Source organism: Eretmochelys imbricata, chromosome 16 (genome assembly GCF_965152235.1).
Source record: "Eretmochelys imbricata isolate rEreImb1 chromosome 16, rEreImb1.hap1, whole genome shotgun sequence".
NCBI classification, from domain to species: domain Eukaryota; kingdom Metazoa; phylum Chordata; order Testudines; family Cheloniidae; genus Eretmochelys; species Eretmochelys imbricata.
The window spans coordinates 9337556-9358949 of NC_135587.1; the positions used below are offsets into that span (position 1 = coordinate 9337556).

Consider the following 21394-nt stretch of genomic DNA (forward strand, 5'->3'; position numbering starts at 1 on the left):
GCTTCCTCCCATGTAGATGACCTCTATTGGGCTTTCATTGTCTGGCCCAGAGGAGATTGCCAGTCAAAGGCCTGCTCTGCTATAGGGAGTGCTTGTGGGACACATTCTCTTCCAGTGCCATGGATAACTCCATTAAGGATGGTCCAGGGGTTAAGCTGCTAGCCAGAGGCTTTGGAGATGTGGATTCAGTTCCCTGCTCTGTCAGACTTCCAGTGTGTCCTTGAGACTTAGGGTATGTCTACGCTGCAAAAGAAAACCCATGGCAGCAATTCTCAGAGACCTGGGTCAGTTGACATGGACTACAGGGCTAAAAAATAGCAGTGTAGATGTCCCTGCCCAGGCTCTGAGTTGCACCACCCTGACGAGAGCCTGAGCAGGGTTGTCTACACAGCTAGCGTTAGCCCTGGAGTGCAAGCCCAAGTCCGTTGATCTGGACTCTGTGGCTCGCTGCTGTGGGTTATTTCTGGTTTGCAAGGGAAAATGGATACTGTAGTTGGACACCATTGCCCTGGGCTCTGTTAAACTGAAACCTTTCTCCAGTCAAATCTGACCACACCCTGGTTCCTGGAGTTTTATAAAATATTCACATAGCCAGGAGCAGAGAGAAACAGCTCACTCCAGTGCCAATGGGATAAAATTTTCTTACCCACTCTTGATATTTAAGTACAAATAGGCAATGGCTTTTTTTTTCTTTTCTTTTTTTTTTTTTTTTAAGAAGAACCCGAAATCTGTGGTGTGCTTTGGAGCCCAGCCACGCTTGCAGTCTGTGCCTCCATTGAGGAAAAATGAGGGCACTTGTTGGGACTAGCTTTGTGGTAGTGAAGTGGGCAGGGCTAGGTAGCATCCCTTGAGTCTTATGCCAACTGCACAGTCTAACCTTTCCATTCCCCATGCTTGGTTTTGCCCTGCTGGACATGATGAAGATCCTTGTGCTGAGCTGTCTGCTGCTAGATTTTCAAGCAGCTCGTGCTGCCACAGGCTTTCCTAAGGTAGGGGAATTTTGAGCAGGGGGTTGGACTGGATGACCTCCTGAGGTCTCTTTCAACCCTAATCTTTTATGATTCCGTGAATTGTTTAGAGTTGGTGCTAATCTCCCCCATGGGCATCCTGCCATGGAGGGCGCAGCTGTAAATCTCATTTATCGTAACATGAAATTGTTTGTCCTGGTTGTTCAGTCCAGTTTGATTGCAAGAAGTAAAGGCTTTTGGTATGTGTCCTTTTCCACGTATCTGCATCCCTTCAGTTATTGGTTGGGGTGTGTGTGTGTGTGCTGGGGGGGGGGGTGTCCTCCAGAAGACAAACTTATTTTACCCCCTTAGAGAGTGCCTATATCAGTTCCTTTGAAGATAAATAAATGCCACCGTTAAATTGTTTCAAAATGTCCACAAAGAGGTTAATAAGTTGGCTGGGGTTAAACAGGAAGTAGAGTGCAGGGACATTTTGCTGTATATTTATATCATGTCCATAAATCTTTTCAGGCAAGCAACTGTGTGTCATTCTGCTGCTCTGGTTCTATCTTCCTTAGATCTTCCTTCATGGAGTGAACTGGGCATGGCCAGGTCCTGTTTTTAACCAGACTTCCTTTCTGCAATGTGACTGACCTCAGTGGATACGCTAGGGTGACCAGATATCTCAATTTTATAGGGACAGTCCCGATATCTGGGGCTTTTTTCTTATATAGGTGCCTATTGCCCCCAAGCCCCATCCCGATTTTTCACACTTGCTATCTGGGGACCCTAGGATACGCTGCTGCACCGCAATCCTGTGACCCCAATTTCATTTGTTTTTATTCTGAATTCACATAATTCATTTTGAAGTGATTTTTTTCTTCTTTATTTCTGCTCGAGGTGGCTGTTTGTTTCTGTGTTAATCAGGCTTGCAAGGAGACTGAACAGTGTGTGAGATACACTCGGGGAAGTGGATTACTGTGGCTCGGTGCATCAGACAATGTGTTATTGACCTTCCTTCATTTTAATTGCGGCAATGCTGTATCTAACTGTATGGAGTTCAGACTTATTTCAGCTAGATCAGAGGTTTTCAACCTTTTTTCCATTTGAGACCCCTAACATTTTTTGAAGGGAGGTGCCAGACCCCTCTGGAAATCTTACCCATAGTCTGCAGACCCCCAGGAGTCCACAAACCACAGGTTGAAAATCACTCCGCTAGATCAGTGCCCTGATGACCGCAGTACAGTGCCACAGAGCAGCACTCACACAGCTACAGAGCTGAGGGATTTACTGTTTGGCCCCAAGTTTCAGTTCCGTTTCCTTTAAATAAGTTGTGCGTATCTATATTTAGTAATCTATATTTTGTCTCTATTCCAAGGAGCAGTACTGGAAGAAATCACTGATGGAGAAATGTCCCTATTTTTACAAATCCATACACGTTGTGTGAAGAGATCAATCAAGCATGTCATCCAGGGTTTAATTTTGTGGCTTCATTTAGTTCTTGAGGAAACGAACCCTGGAGTTGTTGGCCAAAAATGCCTCAAATACGCTAGTCTTTTAGGGAAATCTCCAAGTAGCTTCACTGGGGACAGCAACAGCAGAGTGATAGTAGAGCAGAGCCATCAGCATTTTTACCACCATGTCCAGCCCTGCTCAAAGCTGGACTAGCTAACAGAGAGGGAAAAATTCTTGTCATTGCCAGAGCTCTGCTTGTACTAGTGCTTCCACTACGGACACTGTTCTGCAGATGCCAGGGATCGGCAACCTTTGGCGCGCAGCCCGTCAGGGAAAGCCGCTGGCCGGCCGGGATGGTTTGTTTACCTGCAGCGTCCGCAGGTTCGGCCGATCGCGGCTCCCACTGGCCGCGGTTCATCGTGCCAGGCCAATAGGGGCTGTGGGAAGCGGTGGCCAGCACATCACTCAGCGCACGCTGCTTCCCGCAGCCCCCCCCCCCCCATTGGCCTGGAGCGGTGAACCTGCTGATGCTGCAGGTAAACAAACCATCCTGGCCCACCAGGGGCTTTCCCTGACTGGCCACGGGCCAAAGGTTGCCGATCCCTGGCATATACAGGAGTACTTTGTTGGGAGACTTCCTGAAAAACAAATGCATCCTCGCTGTTAGTTCCACTGATAAGTAACCAAGGCTTACATCTGTGGCACTGAGTATTAAAATACTTGTCGAGAGCTCTCAGCCTGATTGAAACAAAGTCCTCCAGTGAGTATGGATACCTGTTAAATACAGAACAACTTGCCTTAAGCGACACCAAAAGGGCCAACAAAAATTGATGGCTTATGCAGAATATGACACATCCTGATTCTCCTCTTGCTCCAGTGTAAATTGGGAGCCACTCCTCTGAAGTCATTGGAATTACACCAGGGTAAAACTTGCATGCGGAGAGACTCGTACCCAGGATTGTTGCTGGTCAGCAATATTTTGACACAATGTTTTTAATTGAAAAATGCCAATCCATCAAAGGGAAAGGGTCACTTTTGATGGATTTCTCAACTTGAAATATTTTTGAAAACATTTTGAAATTGTCCAAGTTTCTTTTGACATATTGGAAATGAAAAATGTTTGGTTTTCCAGTTTGAAACCGCTTTTTGTTTTGAAATTTAAGTAAAAATATATTTTTAAACGGACACAATCAAAACAAAATGTTTCCATTAACTGGAACTGAATTCTCCCCCTCCTCCTTTCTGGATCATGAACATTTTTGAGATTTTGACTTTGTCCTGATTTGGGAAGGGCTAAATTTTCAAAACCTCAAAAATTTTAATGGGACGGGGAAACTTTCCTGCTCAGCTCTACCTAGGATGTTGGCAAGACACTCTTAAGATAGGAAGTTGCCTGATAAGAGCTGTATCTTGTTCGGGTTTCTCTGTAATCAAGACAGCACCTCATTGATTCTAATAGGTGAACTTAAAAGGGGATGGTTGTGTTAACTTATCAGCAGGGTCATGGCTTTGATGAACCCCGTCCCCCCACTCAGCTTCCTTGTGAATCCAGGCCTGTTCTAACACTGTTACAGAAACAGAGCTGTGGGAAGGGTACTGATTGAGGTCTGTTTTCCTTCCTCCTCGTTCCCACCTCTCCCCGCCCTCTTGTCATGTTAAATGAGGCACCACATGTTCTGGAAGTTTAATTATGTTCCCTCTCTTTATTTCGCCTCTTGGTACACTTGCTGTTGGTGGCAGATTAATTCAGCATTTCTAAATAAGCAACAGTGGGTCTGTTAACCAAGACCAGGTGCCTAGCAAACAGTTGGGCCAAATGATGTCGCTAACCAGTTCTGCTCAAAGCAAGATCCTGGCAGATGTGGATGGGCTAGAGAGGATCTCACGAACGAGTGTCCCTTCCTGGTCTGTCCCCATTTTACAACAGTATAACCCCAGTAACAACATTGATGACTCTGTCTATACTAGCATTCTTGCTGTTGCTATCGCCAATGGGCTGCAGTTGTTGGTGATTTAAAAGGGCAACGCAAGTGTGGGGCTTGGTCTCCCTCTAGTGACTGCTTTAAGAGGATTCTGACTGTGATTTCTTTTCTTTTGTGGTAGCGCCTAGTCATGGACCAGGACTCAGTTGTGCTAGGCCCTGTACAGACACAGAACAAAAGGGGTTTACAGTCTGAGACAACAAGCAGATACAGGCAGACAGGGGAGAACAATGAATGTGTCGGGTGTTGATTCCAGATAGAGGGCCTGAATGGCTGAAAATTCTGGATTCAGACCTTACTGTTAACCTAAGTTGTAGTTAGTGACAAGAATACTGAAGATGAAGTTTAACATCTGTTCTAATGCAGCTAAACCACTTTGGGTTGAACATCTTACTTGTTTAGGGAGGTTATTTTCTTTCTGAGTTTGGAACTTCTTATATTTCATGATTTCCCCCTTCCTGCTCCCCTGTCCCTGTATGGGGAAGGGTGAGGTACCAGGACTCCATCTCTCTTGTGCTAGGAAGCTGCAAGACCAGTTGTTAGTGGCACCGTCCCTAAGGGGGCAGTTTACTATGATGGGCTAACCCAGAATGAAACCCTTGCTAGTCACCATGTTTAATTCATTAATTTGCCACAGATGTCCAAGAGACTGCCCTTCTTCTTATCTTTCCCTTTCCCTGCCTCCCAACCCCCTTCCCTGCTGGACCCTCAAGGCGGTTTCCTGCCTAGAGTGTTATTCCAGCTGCTGTTAAATGGAAGAAAGAAAAGGAGTACTTGTGGCACCTTAGAGACAGCTCACGAAAGCTTATGCTCAAATAAATTGGTTAGTCTCTAAGGTGCCACAAGTCCTCCTGTTCTTTTTGCGGATACAGTCTAACACGGCTGCTACTCTGAAACCTGTCATTAAATGGAAGAGGAAGTTTCAGAGTAAGGGCTGGGAGCTTAGCAATTGCCCTTAATTGAGACATGCCTGAGCATGTGACTGCACAGAGACCACAAGGGGACTTTAAGTGCTTTGAAAGTTGTATCTCAAAGACTTTGGGTTTATGGATTTGTGCCTCATGTAACTCCGTGAACTTCAGTTACATCCGCTTGCACCAGGGTTGGATTTCGATCCCCCTGGCTCCCCTCCACAAAAACAGGCATTTAATTTTGTTTTACCCTTTAGTTCGAGGCTGATAGAAGTGGCTACATGTTAAAGTTTTGTCTGTGGCCTAGAATTTCACTTGGCCAATGCTCTGGGTGCCTTTAGCAAGCTTTTAAAATTACACTCATGAATTAAGGAGCTCTGGGTTATGGCTCCTTAGCTGAGAAGTTCCATTTTGCCCTGGAATTAGGTATAAACTAGCCTATCCATTACACCAGATCAAACCAAACAACCCAGCAACTCTGTATAATCAAATATAAATGACTTAATTGCTCCAGGCCACTGTTACCCAGCCCTACCCAGTGCCCATTTTCTCATGGGTGAAGGAGAAAAGGTTGGACCTGAAAGCTAATAAACATGGGTTGTTTCTGGACCAGCATGGCCAACAGCAGGTGTTTTCCAAAGGCCTGCAATGCTAACAGAGAATGCCTTGTCCGGTTAAAATGATTAAAAATGTCCTTTCTTCTTCCTCCCTTTCAGGGCTCAAAATTTACCGTTTCAGATTTGGCCGTGAGGCCGCCCCTGGTGTGGGAGAATCCCCAGGAGAACCTTAGGCCCAGCCCCAATGGAAGTTCCCTCACTTCAGCCCCTTCTACCAAAAGGCCCTCTGGTGAGGAGGAGGAGGAACGCCTTTCTATTGAAGAGGAAGGCTTCGAGCTTTTGAACTCCACCTACAATAAAATCACAGGACCTGGCAGGCCCGGAGTTGGCAGAAGCGAGTTGGAGGTAGCAGGAAATGCCAGTGATTCCATTACCACGGTTACCTCAGTTCCTCCTTCTGGGCGTCGAGATGCTCAGGTGGCTGATGACAACGTTATCCTTTCACAAACCTCCGCCAAAGTAAACAGACCGGCTTCCAAGAAAGATCACGTGTCGAAATCCCAGGATGAGAACATCACTACGGACAAGCTGAAGGGAGACACGGGCTCTTGGACCTGGTTCTCACCCAGCAAACCAATTGATGCCATCATAGACCTAGAAAACCCTTCCATCTTCTCAAAAGTCTCCGCAGAGGTCAGCCAGACAGCGGGCTCTGCAGGAAACATACCCAGGGCCCCCTCTTCTGACTCCCATAGGAAGGTGGAGGTACCTGTGGGTGAAGAAACCCTAGAGAGACCTTCTAAAGCTTCCCTAAGCCCTGAGGATGCTGTGAAACCAATGCAGACATCACTGGATGCTGAGGTGGTCGCCACAGAGCACAACAAAGGAGCTGTGCATCAAGGGAAAACAGACAGTGAAGCAAAGGGGAGTGAGGACGATGATCAGGGTGGTGTCTTGTGGACAGAAACAGATGGGCAACAGGTTCGAGTGAAGCCAGGACCCCAGGGGCCACAAGGACCTCCAGGTTTGCCTGTAAGTGGAGTTGGGTGTGAGGGGTTGTGTTTAAGGGAACAGTTTTGTATGCAGTGGGGAATCCTCATTTACCATAACTGAAGCAGTCAGAAGTTACAAGCCTCCTTGACTGTGAAGGGACATGGATTTGGGAGAAGGCAGGGAGGTTTATGAAGAAGATGCTCAGATATTGGAGGCTCTTCTCCATGCCTGACAGCTGGTGAGGTCAGGAGTCTTCCATCCACCATGCTGAGCTGTCATTATTCCCTGCCTCCCTGCAGGAGGCAGCCATTAATGCCGAATTGAGCACTCTGCAATAGCACAGGTACACCTCATTCTTCCCTCCCTTTCAGCCCTGCCCCCACAACTATGGGCAGTCTACTTTAAAATATTAAACTTTTAACCCTTAAGGTGCTGTCACTGTTCCCTTCCCCCACTTTTCCAGCTGAATGAATGTGGAGGGAATGCTAACAGAGAATGCCTTGTCCGGTTAAAATGATTAAAAATGTCCTTTCTTCTTCCTGCATATACAGTCATGGGCAGATAGACACAAAGTCCAGCTCATCGGTAGAAAGAAAAGCAAAACGCTTTCTGTAATTTTGATGGTTTGTAATGATACTTGCAAGAGCTGCTGCTTCCCTGCTGCCTGGGAAGGTCTGAAAGCCTTGGTGCCTTCTAAAGCATTGGCAAACTTCAAAAAAGTTCCACCTGTTTGTAATTCTCACGTCAACCAAAGCAGCAGTTGAGGTTTCTAGGAATACATGCACTTTTGAGCTAAAGCATCCTGGTGGTTAGAAGTTCCCCCGCAGTGACTTCCAGCTTCTTACTTTTGCTAGAGTCCCCCGTTGGCGATGGATTGTGTTATGTTCACAGCATAGAGACACAGAGAGAACTTAGATAAAAGTACTCTGGCTGGGAGGTTGCAACATAACAAACTTTATTTCGGAGAATTCAAACCGATAACACACAGGAACCCAAAAACACAGAGAGAGAAAAAGCAGACTGCTTCCTAAGACAGCGAGAGACAACTCCCCCCACCTTGCTCTAGACTGACTCTTTCCAGACTGACTCATCATGGCACGCTTCCCTATGGAGCCCCCTTGGCTGCAAGCAGGACTAGGGAATGCTGTCCCCCCTCCAGGACCCCGTCCCCCCTCCAGGACCCTACCCCCCCCCCCACACACACTTGTACTCTTAAAGTGATAGTTTGCAATTCCAACACAGACCTTAATGCACCACAGATTGGTGGATGCATGTGACCCAGCTCTCTTGTGCCCTTGCACCATGTCCCAGAACAATTGCTGCGCTCTCTCTCTCTCTCCATTTCCTCTCTTTCTCCTCCCACTTTTTCTTCTCTTGTTTTTCCATGTTGTTTATTTGTATAGCAATAGCACCTTGAAATCCCACCCGAGGTTCCCAGTGTGCTAGGTGCTGTCCAAATACATGGGGAAAGACAGTCTCTGCCCCAGAGAGTCTAAATAGCAGGGCAGGAGATAAAACAGCAGCACAGAGAGGCAAAATGACTCACCCAGGGCTTCACAGTGGGTCAGTGGCCAAACCAGGAATAGAATCCAGGTATCCAGAGGCCTAATCAGATTCCCTGTTCACTAAACCTTCCTTCTATGTTTGTCTTCCCCAACCTTTTATATTTTATTTGTCTGCCTCTCCCCCACACTCCATTTTTTGCTGCTTTCCTTCCCTCTCCCATCCCCCAAACAACCGTGCGTGTTGTGGGAGTGGGCAGGGGGCATCCATCACTGGCTCTGTGGAACCAGGCTGAGGTGAGTGCTGTGGGAGCAGAGACAGGAAGCCTGGGTCAATGGGCAGCTGCCTGAGCCAATAGCCCAGTCCATGCAAGATGCTGCTGCAGGCCTGGGAAGGGAAGGGTGGTGTGAAGGTGGGAGGTTTTGAAGAGTCACGATGCTTGACATGCAGCATGTTTGCTGAGGACCTGGCACGATGCTGTTTTCTCGACACCTGCTGTTCATCTCCCTCACCTGTGTCACCCAGTGACCCCTTGCTGGACTAACCTGTCCGCCTCGTGGGTGGAAAGACTATGCCATGGGTCCAGGGTTGGCTGCACCTCTGTCCCCTCGCTGAGTGCACCTCAGGTGCCAGGCCTGGGGCCTTTACCTTTCCTGGGGTGGAAACAGTTGATTCTCCCAATCTTAGACTGGGTCCTTGGCTACATCCCTGTGTGTGTCAACTGTGCTACCCTTTGGTCGTGTGTGACCAGAGGTGAATACAGTGACCAGCCGGCTTTTGTAAACCAAACTGTTGTTTAATCTTCACAGTAGCAATGAAGACATAAGACAAAAGGATTTTAGGGCAACAAACAGTCTATGTGCACGTCTGTCTTTCTTAAAGTCCTGCCACCCAGTGATGATGGACCAGCAGGCCTGTCTGCTGCCACCCCAGTGGGTGTCAGTCTGTTCCACATAACAGGTCCGCAACAACCATCTCTCCCTAGATGGTCCCTTTTTTATCCAGCCAGAGCTCTTTGTTCTCTCTGTTCCCAGGTTTTTTAGCCTTGCTGTCCAAAACCAGCTTTGGTGGACTCAGTGGGAGGTGGAGCCAGTCTCCTCAGTCAGTGGCTCTCCTGTTGTCCTGTAACCCCCAAAGTGTTTGCTGTGGGGGGGTGTGTGTGTGTGTCTCTCTCTCTCTCTCTCTCTCTCTCTCACCTATTGTCATTGTTTTCGCCTTCCACTTTCTTTCCTAACAGCGCTATTGATTTAACCCAATATAGCATACAGTGACCATCCCAATAACCAGCTTAACGTACAGTATTCTTACATTATTACAGAGCAGTTCCACATCCATCACAGACTGCATTAACCCTTCATTTCTGACGACCTTAGCCTCTGATAACAGCTATGAACATGATCTTAGCTTGATGGATGGATGGATGTTTGTCCTCCATCCAGTGAAAGCCATCTGGACCATCTCTGCTTAAACTTCCAGGACTAGAATTCTGAGTTATTTGCTTTTCCCTCTAATAATCTGCATGTGTCAAGTTCTCTACCAGCGGCCAGTTTTATGTGGTTGTATGTGTGTTCAGGCTTTCCAGTCGTTGTCATTAAACGGTCATCCTTTACCCACAGTTTCCACACAGTGGTATAGCAAATACCACAGTGATTTTCCTATAACTGCTGTGGGTGACTTTCTAATGGCAACAACTAACTGCGTGTAAAACAATCAGCCCTAAGAGAATTCTGTCCCAGTCACAAGATTAATTCTGCTCAATCTCCCATCCTCAGACAAAATGTGTTTTATCACCAGAGTATTGGGTCACTTGACATTTAAATTTAGGTCCACTAGGTTCCCCCCCACCCCCCCCAAGCTACTTTCTTGCTGCTGCTGTTTTTGCCTGTAGGACTACACTAGAGAATAGAACAGAGGCCGAGAAGACTCCAAGAGTCACAAAGTTTTTACGACTTTCGACAATCCTGCTGTCTTGCCATCAGGACAGGGAGAATCACATGAGCAGAGCATGCAACAAAATGTCAGCTCCCTCTACTCGGTGGACATGGCCTAGCCTGGGAGAAGCCAGAGTGATTAAAGCTAGTAGATGAGAGCGGTAAATTTCCTGCCAGCTATTTCAGGAGGGGAAAAATTGGTGTTTAGTTCAATTTTGGGGGGTAGAATTGTTCTTTTATGGCTAAGCAAAACTGAGAAATAACTCTCGTTTGGGTTTTCTTCCCTTTATTTTCCACTAGAAAAAGGAGAGATGGTGAAAGCTCCCAAATGTTTTGTTTTGTTCGAAAAGACCAAAAAAAAAAAATCGATTGCTGAAAAGATGTTTCAACCAAAATGTTTTGACCAGATCTAAATGTCCCTTGTGGGTCACACTCCTTATTCTAGAGCCCTCTGCATACAGGCCTGCTCTGGTGTGTTTCATCCACTTGTCTGAAGTGGGAGTTGAGTTGTGGGTCGGTGATTTTAGCCCTTCTCCCCATAGTACAGCGCATATGTGTGACCAGTTAATTTTGTCTTAACGTCTGCCAGGAGGCAGATCCTGAATGGAAAAACTTAACCCGGCTTTTAATGATGATCCAGGGACTCCGAGTTGCTTCAAGTAATTTCAGGTGTTTCCTTTTGTAAATCGGAGGCCTCGCAATTGGCCTGTGTCGTTCCCATTTCTCACTGGGGTTCTGCGCCGCCCAGCCCGTCGAGGTGGTTTTACACACACAAGCCTCACCAAAAGGTTGTTAAAATGCCCCACTGCTCGTGGTGACTAAAGCAAAGAAGTAATGGATTTTTCAAGTGTTTAACTATGTCACAGAAGGCACTAAATCTGGGAAATATTTTTCTTCCGAGCTGGTTTAGGTCTGTGTCGTTGCCTAGGGCCCTCCACAATGCAAAAACCTCTGTGAACGTGGCAATAAATTCTGCTGCCCCAAATACGTCTCTCTACTGGACCGGGTGTCTTGATTCTTGCTGTAAGGTCTCCTGGCCTTACCCAGTGGGCTCTGCTCTGCTTAGCCTGGCTCAGTGCTTCAGACTCTCATTCCTTGCTTTATCAATTGCACAGCTGTGGCTGGTGCTTTGCAGAAAGGCCAAAGACAGGGTGCCTGGCCTGAGGGCTTCACATCACATCACATCTATTCCAGACTGTAATCTGGGGGGAGGTGGCTATTGAGCAAGAGGGAGGGAGGGTGACACAAAGTAAAGCTACTAATCCAGTGCACAGCGTGGATTGTGTTAGTTCCTTTCTTTCCAGGCGGCAGGGAACCCAGCTGGTGGGACTGGACATGGGAGAAGACTCCGGAGGAGGAGAGGGAAGCTGAGTGCTATTCAGGATAGGGCAGCGCTTTCCAGGTGCAGTGGGTGTTGAGGGAGAGCGTGTGTGTGCACAGTGGGAGATGAAACCACAGAGGCTGTGACAAAGAAGAGGAGCCCAGCTAGTCCCTGCTGCTCTCCCCATGGTGGGTAGCAAACTCCGCAGTCACAAAGAGACAGGCATGTGGTGGAAGCTCAAGCCGGGCAGTGTTTTGTCAGCTGGAAAGGTAGTTGGTCAGGGCTCCTCAGTGCAGAGGAGTTAGAGGGTTTCCGCTGCTGGAAGGAGGCCGGCCTCCTATCGCTTGGGATTGGGTTCTTGTCTCTCGAGCCATGCAGTGGGGAATTTTGCCACCAAGAGGGGGGTTGGACCATTGGTGTCTCCAGCGGAGTAGTCTGTCCCAGTGTCCTGTGCTGGCTCTTGCTGCTTGATTATCCTTGTAGAATTAGCAGCAAAACAGCAGAGGGATTCAGTTAAAGTGCTGTAGTCCCCGACAATAGCCCAGTGGAGGAAAGCAGAGGGGCTCATTGGTTCTGAAAGTGGGGAGGGGGAGGGATACCCAACAGGCATGAGAGCTGATTGGTTGATGCTTGCTTGGGTGGAATTCGGACTTGCACACTGTCCCGCATCAGAAAGCAACGGTGAGCACCAGAGGCTAGGGAGGAGATCGCGCTGTCTGGGAGTGGAGCAGCGCCACCAAGGACGAGTCGCGGCTGCACCGAGTCCACAAAGAAAGTCCAAGGCTGCGTCTGCCCTTGAAGCGAGGGGCTGCGATTTCCAGCTCATGTGGACGCACCTGGGGGCGCTCTCATCGAGGTAGTGCGCTACAAACCGGAGTGTCGCCGGGGTAGCACAGGCAATGGCAAGTGGTGTGTGGACTAGCTGCCCTGAGTACACACCTACGGGGTTCGGGCAGCTTTACGCTTACACTCGCTGCTCCCTGTGCTACTGCACCTTCCCTACTATTTGTAGCACACTAGCCTGATGAGAGCGAACACGCCAGCTGGGAATCACCCCCGACATCAAGGACCCTACCCCGTAGGAACAAGGCCCAAAGGGGTGGATGGATATGGCAGCCAGAGAAGGGAACCGCCAGTGAAGCGAGAGGGCAGTGCTTTGAGAAAGGAGTCCTGATGAGAAACCCTTCGGCTTCCTCTGCTGGATTTAATGTCGAGAGGGGTGACATTCAGACCTGACTGGTTTGTCACAGGCAATTCAGCAAGGCAGAGGGCATTGGGCTCCCCCCAGTCAGCAGTGAATGAGAAGTGAATCCAGATCTCAGTCGTATGTGATGCCAAAGACTCGGTGGTGGATTGGTGCCAGGCAGGGGAAGCACAGAATAGCACTGATATTGAATAGGGGAGGTGGAGGGTGGGGCTTTCACATGGAATTACGGTTGTTGATTTCCAGTTTTAAATAGTGCAAACATTACAGACACAAGAAACCCAGAGTTAAGGCTCTTAAACTTATATTAATCACATCCTCTCTCCTCTCTTAAAACTTGACACTGACACCCATTACCACAGTATCTTAGCACCTTCCACATTAAGTTTATAGCAACAGCTAAGTCCCTGGTGGACTTCATGCAGTCTCTGACATTTCACCTTTGGGGACCTGGGGTGGGTTTCAAAATCTGCTTGGGGTAGAATGGATAGACTTCTCCTTAAAGTCCCTAAAGTTAAGGTCTGGATGTTGGGCCCAAAGGTTGCACAACTACTGAGCAACAAAGTTAGGGGCCTCCTTTCTGTGCCTCTGTTCCCACCCTTAGTCTCTGCCCCCCAAAAGCTTATACAACAGACAATCTCTTCTTATGTGTTTGTACTGCACCCAGCACAGTGGGAACCGTCTTGTCTGAGGGCTTTAGGTGTTGTTGTAGTAGAAATAAGGAGGGAAACTGAGGCACATATGAACAAGGCAGAATGACATGGCTGAAACCCCAGGGTGAGTCAGGAATTAGAACCCAGGAGCCATGATCGGGCTTCAATCATGAGACTTCCACTCCCTCTTCCGAGCTCAGTAGAATGTCCCATTGCCGCAAGGCTGTGGAAAAGTGACAGCCAGGGCAAAGTGGCCATAAAGATAAACTGCCTTTGTTGAATGGAAGCGTGGTTTGTTCCCTGTCTTACATGTTCAGTTTGTCTTTGTTTCCAGAGTGCCCTGGTTGTCCTTTCTCCTCCTTCCTGGCCTTCACAAATTCTCAGATTTCTATTTATTTGCATGCACAAGTCTCTCTGGTTCTAGATTTATATATTTCTGATCTCTTGAAAATGGCCCAGTCAGGCTTTTCTGTGCTTTGGAAAAGCCAAGAGATCACTTTAACATCCAGAATAGTTTTGATCCCATTTAGCTCTGCACAAGGTCTGACACTTGGCTTCTGAGATCATGATTCATTGCTGGACAGAGAGCTGGAGAAAGCGAGGTTGTGCTTTCAGCATAGATGTTCATCTGCTCTGCCCTGGCAGCATTAGTTGCCTTTACAAGGCAGTAAAGCACAGGCAGATGGAGGAAGCATGAGGTTTGTGGTCAACAGCCATGTTGGTGCGGGAGCCAAGGGGATGCAGCTCTTAACCTGGGCCAGGTTAATACAGTGGTGCTTATGCTTAATGATGGGAAGGGCACCCCTAGCATATTCTGTTGCAGTCTCTCTGTCTGTGCAAGCTGTTCAGAGGGAAGGAAAGAAAAAGCAATTGATCTCCCTTTGGGCTTCTAATGTGTCATACTCCTAAAGCAAGGATGCTTTCCGCTTTTTAGCTTTCTGCTTTTTAGTTTCTGTTGGCTGCAGTTCCTCGTCAGAAGTTGTATGCCTTTGCAAACTGTTTTGAGGAGCTGCTCACATAATGAATCATAGATAGAGCTTTCCTTAATAACCTTGCACAGACAGTTGTTTGCTAACCAGGTCAGACTGTGCCTAGTGTTCGCATCGGAGTAAGGTGTAATAGACTAAGTACAGGCTTGAGATTGGGTGGCCTGGGTTCTATCTCCCAACTCTTCTGCTGATTTCCCATGTGACCCTGGTCAAGTCATTTCTCTCCCTTCCGTGTCTGTGTGTCCATTTGCAACGTGGGAATGATGCTATGCATTCACCGTTTGTAAGGAGATCTGAGGTCTAGAGGTGAAAAGCAATATGTTAAGTGCAAGGTATTTTTTTATTTTAAAAACCGTTGATGCTTATGATCTCTGCTTCTTATCCTTCCAAAAATTTAACCACATTAGAAGCTTCTGTGCTGGGGTTTTGACTACCAATGTTTTATATAGGGAGGGTTCAGGGTAGTTTGTAAGTGTTATCAGGCTTTTTTTATTCCTTTTTTGTTTGTTTGTTTGTTAATCAAATTTAGCACTGATTATTTGAAGGAATTGGCATGTTTTGCATTCCAGGATTTACCCTGAATTCCGATAGAAACGCATTGTGTCAGAGGGCAGTATGATTCCATAGGGGAAGCAAATGCAGAAGCATAACTCTGGTTTTCTCTAAGGAGTTGTCTGTGGTTTCATGACACGTGCAGTTACAAATATCAGGTCACTCTGGAAGATGAAGGATTACATCCAGAATGACACTGAGTATGAACTCTCTTCTTTAAGAGACCCCCATGGATCAGTTTTCATCTTTTGCTCTGAAATGCTACAGCCATTGAGGCCATTATTGTTGGTGCTGTGAACGTGTCCTGTCTTGCTTTAAATGGTATCAATGTAAGAGGAATTTGGCTTGTAAGGAGAGAGAAATATATACTGTGAAGTGGTAGCTGATGCCGTGATGACTGTTGCATTCAGTAACAACTCCCAAATCTTCACCTCTTTCTGTCCGTCATATATCAGGATTATTATATATTTGTCTGTAATGTTTCCCTCCTGAGATGGCATTTAGTTTGTGAATTTGTGGTGGCTATTCATTAATGTGAGCTAGGAGGATATAATCTAATCAGTTCATTGTCCATCAAAATACAGAAAGATAGAGTATCCCAAACATGAACACAGCCTAGTTTATAATATGTGCCCATGGCCAAGACCATGGAAGAGGGATTTTTTTCTCTTTGAAAATACCAGTCCATTTATGAGACTCGGGTACAGATTAATTTTAATATTACTCATTATTTGTATTACAGTTGCATGTAGAGGCTCCAGCTGAGATTGGAGACCCATCATGCAGTGGCTGAGCTAACAGCAATATGGTGTAAGAGTCCCTGTCCTGAATTGTTTACAGTTTAAACAAATTGCAGCCTAAACAAAGGGCGGAAGGAAGGATTATAATCTGAAATGACACACAGAGCATAAGTGATTTGCCCAAGGTCACACAGGAAGGCAGTGGCAGAGTCTGGATTTCAACCCAGCCCTCCTGAGACCTAGTCCAGTGCCTTAACCTTCCTCCCTAATTTTGGCTGAATGGTTTGCCCTGCTTGAGAGAAAGTCCTGCGCCTCCCTGTAGATCCCCCCAGTGTGAATGCAAAGAGGTTATAGGGAGATGTTGAGGCCTTGAAGAGGCTGTCCTCTAACTCATAGCGTGCATGGACTAACAGTTCAGGGATGAGAAAGTCCAGCGATGTCATCTGAGAGAAGATGGAAAAGAGGGAGGGGTGCATGGAAAGAGTGATCCTTCTTGCGGGGGTAGGGTACGATATAAATAATAAAAAGCAGGCAGAGGAGACAAAAGAAGAGCAGATGGTGAAGAGAATTTAGAGAAACCGAGAGCGCGAGATGGCGGTTCAGGATGGACTGTGAGTATAACCAGCTGAACTGGTGGGTTTCTTTTAGCAAGGAGTTAGGTGAGAGCAGAACTGAGAGGGCCCTGAAGGTAAAGGATGAGGAAAACCAGAGAAGTGACTCGAGGAAGGTACCGATACCATTGGGGCAGCACAAGAAGGCTTTGATAGTCTTAAGTATAGCGTTGCCTGTAAACGTCCTTTGGGGATGCAGAGGGACTGGTCTCATACGAAAGAAGAGAGGTTGGTAGCAGCACTACAATGCCTGATTCCCAACCAGTCGCTCGAACAGCTCAGCCAAGCGAGCATCCCAAGCCAGTAGGAACCTAGAACATAATTTCCCAGCTCTCACTGACTTCCGTGGTAGATGTGGAGACTCAACCTCTTTGCAAATCAGACCACTTATTAATATGCACAAGTTGGTAGGCACCCAGATTTGAGACTACTGGGTCTAGCTTTCAGATACCATGGTTGTGGGCACTGTATAAATACTTAGAGACATTTGTGCCCACAGTTCTTAAATATTTTGGGCACCTGTGCGGAGAGCGAAATCATGGACGATCACTGCACACACCGCTCATTAAACAGGTGGGTCACTAGCACAAATAATCAGCAGGACTAGTTCATGTCCATGGCTCTTGGGACTGAAAAGCTGCCTCTGTTAACTCTGTTGTGTTTTTATACCCAGGCGCTGCTTTATATTTTACCCACAACAGCGTCCGTCGGCATTACACGCATCCTGAAAGTCAGCCAGAACTTTCCAATTGCGCTTTTAAACATCACGCGCGTTACAGAGAATCCTGTTCAAGGATGAACTCCCCCGAGGTGGCTGTCATTCAGGAGAAATGTGCGCCATATGATTCTATTAAAAAAAAAAACCCTCAAAATTGCTGTGAACCAGGCCGGAACGTCTGTGGCTGGACGTCCACAAAGCATGAAGCCATGTGGCATTCATACCTGTTTGCAATGTTGTTCCAGTACAATATGCTGGATAATGGGCTCAACTTCAGAACAGTGTTTGAGTTATTTCTGTGCCAAGGCCGCTACCCTCAAATATAGCTGGGCAATATGGACAGAGAGCAGTTTGAGGGGTAATTTTCATTGCTGTTGCTGGTCCAGGGAAGGATATTGATACAGACTGTGGCTCTTTGTTTCCTCTTCCACTCAGCGTGAAAGGAGGTGTTTTGTTTGGTTGTTTTTTTGCTGGCTGACAGAAGGCCTTATGAACGCTACCCCCTCAAGGTAAACTCTTCAGTAAACTGAGTCTGGTGTCAGCGCTTAGTAGAACATGACTTGCATTACAGAGTCACCAGTCACGTGTTGGCTTGGCTTGCAGGCTGTGCTCAGTAAAAATACCCAGGCCCAGAACGAATGTGTTGAATTGCAGTTTACCCTTGGGACTCAGGGTGTTTGCTTCCTGTTGCAATTTAAATCACCAATCTTGTTGATACAGGTGGTATATTTTGGGATCAGATCTTCAGGTGGTGGAAAGGCACATAACTCTAATGATTTTAATAGAGCTGTGCTGATTTACAGTAACTAAAGATCTGAACTTTTATTAAGCTAGAGCAGTGGTTCTCAACCAGGAGTACATGTAGCCGCAGGGATACATAGAGGTCTTCCAGGAGTACAACTCCTCATCTAAATATTTGCCTAGTTTTACAACAGGCTATGTAAAAAGCACTAACGAAGTCAGTTCATACTAAAATTTCATACAATGGGTTGTTTATACAGCTCTATGTACTATACATTGAAATGTACGTACAATATTTATATTCCAGTTGATTTATTTTATAATTCTACAGTAAAAAAAGAGAAAGTCAGCAATTTGTCAGTAACAGTGTGGCTGTGACACTTGTATTTTTATGTCTGATTTTGTAAGCAAGTAGTTTTTAAGTGAGGTGAAACTTGGGGTACACAAGACAAATCAGACTCCTGAAAGGGTACAGTAGTTTGGAAGGGCTGAGAGCCACTGGACTAGAGAACTTGATGCAGAGCTTTTCCCCTTACAAAACAACTGAAAACAAAGATACACCACCCCCACAGCTGCTGATGATATTTGTACTTCATCCTTTTCCTGAGCAAAAAGCTTTACAAACTAAAGATGGGTACTGTCAAATGGAGGAATTGGATCGCATTTTCCAAGGCTCCTAAGTACCATTTTAAAGTGACGTAGGCAGTCAAGAAACAGTCTCATTGATCATCAGTGGGATTTACACTGCTGAAACTCGTTCACCTGCACATCTACCAATGTGATATATGCCAGCAATGCCCCTCTGCCATGTACATTGGTCAAACTGGACAGTCTCTACGTAAAAGAATAAATGGACGCAAATCAGACGTCAAAAATTATAACATTCAAAAACCAATCGGAGAACACTTCAATCTCTCTGGTCACTCGAGATTACAGACCTAAAAGTGGCAATTCTTCAACAAGAAAACTTCAAAAACAGACTCCAATGAGAGACTGCTGAATTGGAATTAAGTAAAACTATTTCCCCATGTTTATTTCCCCCACCCCCCACTGTTCCTCAGACGTTCTTGTCAACTGCTGGAAATGGCCCACCTTGATTATCACTACAAAAGGTGATAATCCCTTTCTCTCCCCCGCCCCCCACTCTCCTGCTGGTAATAGCTCATCTTAAGTGATCACTCTCCTTACAGTGTGTATGGTAACACCCATTGTTTCATGTTCTCTATGTATATAAATCTCCCCACTGTATTTTCCACTGAATGCATCTGATGAAGTGAGCTGTAGCTCACAAAAGCTTATGCTCAAATAAATTTGTTAGTCTCTAAGGTGCCACTAGTACTCCTTTTCTTTTTGCGAATACAGACTATCACGGCTGCTACTCTGAAACCTGTCACTGCTGAAACTGTTTCCCTGTCCTATGGTGTGTGTCCAGCTCTGCCTTATCCCTATATAGCCAATAACCCAGTGCTTATGGCACTCAGCTAGGATGCGGGAGTCCTCTGTTCAAGTCTTACCTGATTTAGATCAAGGTCTCTTTTGTGTTTTGATTAGAAATTCCATCTTGCACCAAATCTTCTCTACAAAACTGACCCTTCATTGGAACAAGACTTTGTAGTGGGAATCAGCATTTTCCTGCAAAGAAAAGGAATCTGGCTTTGTCTACACTTAAAATCCTGCAGCGCCTCACTGTGGACACTTACTACTGCATGGGCGGGGTTCTCGGATTCCTGCAGTAAATAGACCTCCCCAAGAAGTGGTCGCTATTTTCTTCCATCTACCTAGTTTTGTCTATACAGGGGATTTTAAGTTGGCTTAACTACTTCACTCATAGGAGTGGATTTTTCATGCCCCTGAGCAATGTAGCTGGGTTGAGTTTCTTAAAGTGGCCTTAATTCATCTTATTTTGAACTAAGAAAAACTGAATTAACGCCACTTTAATTTTAAATTCCCACCTGTCATTCATCCATATTAATTTTCCTGAGTGACTCCATGTAGACAGGCCCTGTGACAGTCATGCTATCGGTTTACACCCAGCCAGCAGCAAGGTCAGCCTTCCAGTTGAGTTATCTGCCTTCCAGCCTGTGTTTGCAGTACCTCTGCTTAGAAATACCTGTCGTATGACCAGCTTGGGGTATCTTCACAGGTCAAGATTGTCCTTCTATGCCAGCATCTTTGTAGGTGGAGTAGGGCAAACAAACACAGTTGAGTGACACAGCTCTTGTTTTGCTTTTCAGGGTTGCCGAGGGAGAGGCGGACCTCTGGGACCCAAAGGAGACAAAGTGAGTAAACTGGAAAACTCTTAAACTTCGTTAGATGTGGTTTAGGTCCAGGGGCAAATGCAGCTGACATTTCTTCAGATTAGAAACTGCCTGGTTAGCTTCTGAGATTCCTGCACACCAAGCCTGGTGGTCCAATACTTATACAATGATAATTCAGCTTTTGTTGGGATGTTTTCGAGCCAAATTCATACTTGTATCTTGAGACAGCTTTTCTGTACAAGCACAGTAGAGGAGTTTGAACTACTAATATTATTCTGAACTACCACTAGGTACCTTAAAAAGTATCATTATTCCCACTGCACAGATGGGGAAACTGATGCACAGAGCAGTAAAGTGACTTACCCAATACCATCCAGGGTCAGACTTGAGACTAGAAGCTAGGTCTCCCAAGTCCCAGTCTAGTGCTCTCTCTAGTAGACCACCCAGCTCTCTCTGTTAACAAAGACTCTGTAGACCTTAGGAATAGCCTTGTTGACGGAGCGAGACCCTGGATGTTCTATTGTGGGGGGAGGGAAGCGGGCATCACTCCAATGTTGCTTCACGTTGGCTATTAGGTCTGAGACTTAGCTCCTCAGGGTACATCTACACAGCAAAAAAAAACCCCAGCAGTGAGTGTCAGAGCTCGGGTCAACTGACTCGGGATTGCAGGGCTTGTGCTGAGGGGCTATAAATAGCAGTGTAGACCTTCAGGCTCTGGCTGGGGCCTGGGCTCTGACACGCGTCCCTCGCGCTGGTCTTGGAGCCCAGGCTCCGGCCCGAGCCCAAATATCTACCTGGCTGTTATTGGCCTGTAGCACAAGCCCCGTGAGCCCAAGTCAGTAGATCCAGGCTCTGAGACTTGCTCCTGCAAGGGTGGCGGGGCACTACAGAGACCTATTCCAAAGGCTGTGTCCCTGCACAGTGCCTCTTTTCCCAGCTTTAGAAATCCAAACTCTCAACCCTTGGCATGGTTAAATCCCAGTCCTCGCCGCTGTGCTATCTGTGCACAGGGTGACTTTAAATCACCCCACGCTCCCTCTTGAAAAAGGAAGGAAGATGCCAGGGCAGTGCTTGAAACTGCAGCCAGCAGGCCCACATGGGGATGCTGGTTTCTCAGATGCGGCTTAAAATCTTGGCCGTCCTGCCACAGAGACAATGGTGATTTTGCTGCTTCAGGTACACAGGTCCTTCTCAACCTAGCCTCATTCAGCATCGTTTATCTGTCTGAACCTGGGGTGTCCCGCTCGATGTGAACAGACTGAGGGAAGTGGTTATTCGGCAATGGTGAGGCCACACCTGGAGTACTGCGTCCAGTTTTGGGCCCCCCA

The 21394-nt window shown here is 46.7% G+C and overlaps 1 protein-coding gene across 1 annotated transcript in view; it reads left to right on the forward strand.

Annotated features, from left to right (window-relative positions):
• LOC144276273 (uncharacterized) overlaps positions 1-21394 on the forward strand; it is a 252380-nt gene that overhangs the window by 112218 nt on the left and 118768 nt on the right. The window contains exons 7-8 of the mRNA XM_077836247.1: positions 6012-6884; positions 20043-20087. Coding sequence (XP_077692373.1) covers positions 6012-6884; positions 20043-20087 — 918 coding nt within the window. The remainder of the gene's footprint in view (positions 1-6011; positions 6885-20042; positions 20088-21394) is intronic.